This window comes from Teleopsis dalmanni, chromosome 2 (assembly GCF_002237135.1).
Source record: "Teleopsis dalmanni isolate 2A chromosome 2, ASM223713v2, whole genome shotgun sequence".
Lineage (NCBI taxonomy): Eukaryota > Metazoa > Arthropoda > Insecta > Diptera > Diopsidae > Teleopsis > Teleopsis dalmanni.
In genome coordinates this window covers 71146808-71150401 of record NC_051847.1, presented here as the reverse complement: position 1 = coordinate 71150401, position 3594 = coordinate 71146808, and the positions used below count along the sequence as shown (strand labels likewise).

The window sequence follows — 3594 nt, the reverse complement described above, 5'->3', positions numbered from 1 at the left end:
GTAAAAGCTATAAATAATAAATATATACAAAGTGTACAGGACTTAGTAAAATCATTTACATTTGTAACAGCTATCGAGAGATATGTATTCATTTTTGAAATATCTTTTGCTCTCTTATTCAAATTAATAGTTTCCTAAAAACGTTTCCTACAAGGTATGACTCAATTTTTTACATTACTTATATATTTGATTGAATCAAGTGATCATAAATTTCTTCAAATAATATAGGCTTACAATATGAGAATATTGTGTAATTTTTGTCGACTCTTTATTTAAAAGTATTAAATAATATAATTTTTAATTTAATATTGTTTACCTTTATAGCACGCCTTCGTCGGATTTAGAAAAAAGCACTTAAGAAATGAAGTTATAATTTGATTTGAATAATTCTATCTATTTAAATGTATAAATAGAATTAAATCTATAGCATGTATAGACAAAGCAGTCATACCTTAAACCTTTCCAATATCAATTTAATGCCAATATCCTGCTCTGACAGCTATTATTTTAAAAATGTATTAATCACCCCCTCTTCTGTATACTTGATAAATTCACAGTATTGCTTATTTATCAAGATTGACAATTTATCATGGTTGACATATTTTCACAGTGTAGTGAAAAACCATAGGCACTTAAGCTTTGAGTGTCTTTGATCAATATTTGCAAGGAATAGCCAAAAGCTTTTTGGATAGTAAAAATCTTGATTATTTGTCAATATTTGAAAAATTTATCAAGTTTTATCAAGACTATAAAAAACGACTCAAAAATTCAAAATAAAGTTACAAAAGCTAATCGCATAAGGAATACCAGAGGAGTGCATTGCTTGGTCGTTCACATTCTTTGAGTTCTATTCTGCCAAAAGTTTTCTGTTTAATTTTCTTTTTTTAAAAAAATAATAAATGCTGGAAACCTTTTGTACCGATTCTATACCTTGCATTTTCAAATATAGATATATATTAATTTATACACACAGTTTGATTTTATTCTCGAAGCGTGTAGATCCTTTCGAGGGGTAATAAAATTTTATCGAAAGTCTGTCACTGATATGTATTATATATAAACTTATTTTAGCATATACATATATGAGACATCTTACATTTTAAGTAATTATTTTTAAAGTAAGCATTATATTAATTTTATATGTAATTGAAAATTCATTTAATTTAACCCTCTAATGCCCAGCACCGCCTCAAGGCGGGCTTTATAAAAACGGCTATCAAATGCTTATTTGGTTATATTTTTAATATTTTTTTGATATCAGGAGTTAGATAAAGTGTTATATTTTATTAAAGTTTATAACGTGTTTAAGTATTCTGTTTCAATTTATGTTTATAACTGTGTGAATTGAAAATTCACTTCATTTAGAGCAAAATAATTATTTTTGAAGAAACATGATTTTTTTATATAAAAAACTTACAATTTAAAATAGTTTGATTAAAAAAAAAAAATACAGGTAAGTAGATGGAAGTATTTTCTTTCAACTAGAAAGAATATTGTTTTGATTCCGTATTTATAATGTGCTTAAATTCGTATATTCCTTAAACCGTCTAAAGGCGGGCCTGGGCATTAACACGAGAAATAAATTGCCCTGCCATAATACATGAGTACAACAAACACATGGGAGAAGTAGATTTGATGGATGGTTTGATTAGTCGTTACCGTATTCGTATGAAAACGAGAAAGTGGTCTAACAGCATTTTTTTTCATCTATTAGATATGACGATGGTAAATGCATATATTCTTTATCATCGTTTGCATGAAAATTCAAAGTACCAACTTTCTGATTTTCGTACTGTAATTGCAGAAACCCTCTGTAACGTTGGTCCATCTGATACTCAAAAACGTAATCGACCACCTTTGAATACACTACGACCTAAACCAAAGAGGGCATATATTCCCCCAGCCAATGTTCGTTACGATGAAACAGGTCATTGGTCTGAATTTCTTGATAGATCGGGCGAAAAAACTTGTAAAATGGCTGGTTGCAACTCACAAAGGCAAGATTTTTGCACAAAATGCAAATTAAATTTGTGTGATTCCACAACAAAGAAATGTTTTTATAATTTTCATAAGTTTTAATTTTTATTATTATTATATTATTTATTATTATTATTATTATTTTATCATTACTAATAAAGACTGCAACCAAAAAACAGAAATTTCCATTTGTTTTACTCACAAAAGTCAGCATCCTTTATTTGTATTTTTATACGCCTGAATGCCCAGGACCACCTTGAGGCGGGCTTGACTTTTTTACGATTTACAAGACAACGAGACATCAGAATGAAAAAAGGACTTTGGATTCGGCTTTTTTGACCTCAAATTAATGTAACCTGATTTTTTCAACTCAAATAAAAAATGTGGCATTAGAGGGTTAATATCACTAAGTTACTAAGTGCTTTGCAGTGATGGATCTGCTTTTTTCATAAAAAATTATTTCCAAAAAAAGCTGAAAAACTAATTGGGTTTAAAAATATAATGCTTTTCAAAATTTTCTAATATTTTATTGTTGCTTAAACACATCCCTTATACATAATAAGCAACATAACACATAATATATATAAATATATATAAAAGAACGAAAGAAATTATATATATATATATATATATATATATTAATAAATACCTACATACCTTCTGATCAAAAAAAAACGAGTGGCCTATTTTTAAATTCCCGCGCTTATCCAATCGGTAAATGTTTTTTATTTTCACGCTGGCAACACTATTATACACATACTGTCAAAGTTTAACGCATATCGTACGATTAGTTTTTCTTTGGCTACAGAATGTGTATCATAGTGTTGCCAGCGTCAAAATAAAAAAAATTTACCGAATTTACCGAAAATTTTAATCACAGGAATTCAAAAAATTAAAATTCTTGTTATTTTTTGATCACAAGGTATATGCATACATGTTTATACACATATATATGTATGTAAGTATGCATTATGTATACATTTTCTGAAATGAAATGAAATTTGAATAATACTTTTGTTTTGTTTATAACAAATCTGCATGAAATTTTCCAAGTTTGCTAAATGCAGAAAATAACCAATCAAGCAAGATAAATTAACCGTGCAATGATTTTGATTGATTTGGAGTTGATTAAAACTAACACAGATGCGAACTAATCAGCCAAGCTGGAGGCCAACTAACAAATGCGCAAATAAAATGAAAACTGTATCTACGTTTATTAAAAAAAATAAAGGGAAAATACAAAAATATATGCAATCTAACATTTTATAAACAAAAAAACAAATCTAAACTGTTTAGCAGTTGTGAATGATTGCCAAAAAAAAATATTCTTAATTAGTTACAGATATGCACACAAAAATCGCTCGACCATTCGGGGAGCCATTAATGCTGAATAAGAAAATTTTGAAGAATAGCTCAACGGGATCGAATGCAGGATCCATCGAAACGGCATCCAGCACAGTGGGCGCAAATAATGTGAAAAGCGTAACTTTAGCAACAACAACAACCACAACAAATTTGTCAACAACTGCATCCAATGATGGCAGCAAGCCAAAACGAAAAATTCGTTTAAAATGAAACTTTTAAGTCAGCAAAAATATGTAAAGTACTTGAGAATTA

The 3594-nt window shown here is 28.5% G+C and overlaps 1 protein-coding gene across 1 annotated transcript in view; it reads left to right on the top strand.

The window, feature by feature from the left end:
- Positions 1-1716: 1716 nt before the first annotated feature.
- The window catches only part of LOC119674811 (serine/threonine-protein kinase D2-like), a 24149-nt gene continuing 22271 nt past the window's right edge, over positions 1717-3594 (top strand). Inside the window, exon 1 of the mRNA XM_038085967.1 lies at positions 1717-1997. Coding sequence (XP_037941895.1) covers positions 1717-1997 — 281 coding nt within the window. The remainder of the gene's footprint in view (positions 1998-3594) is intronic.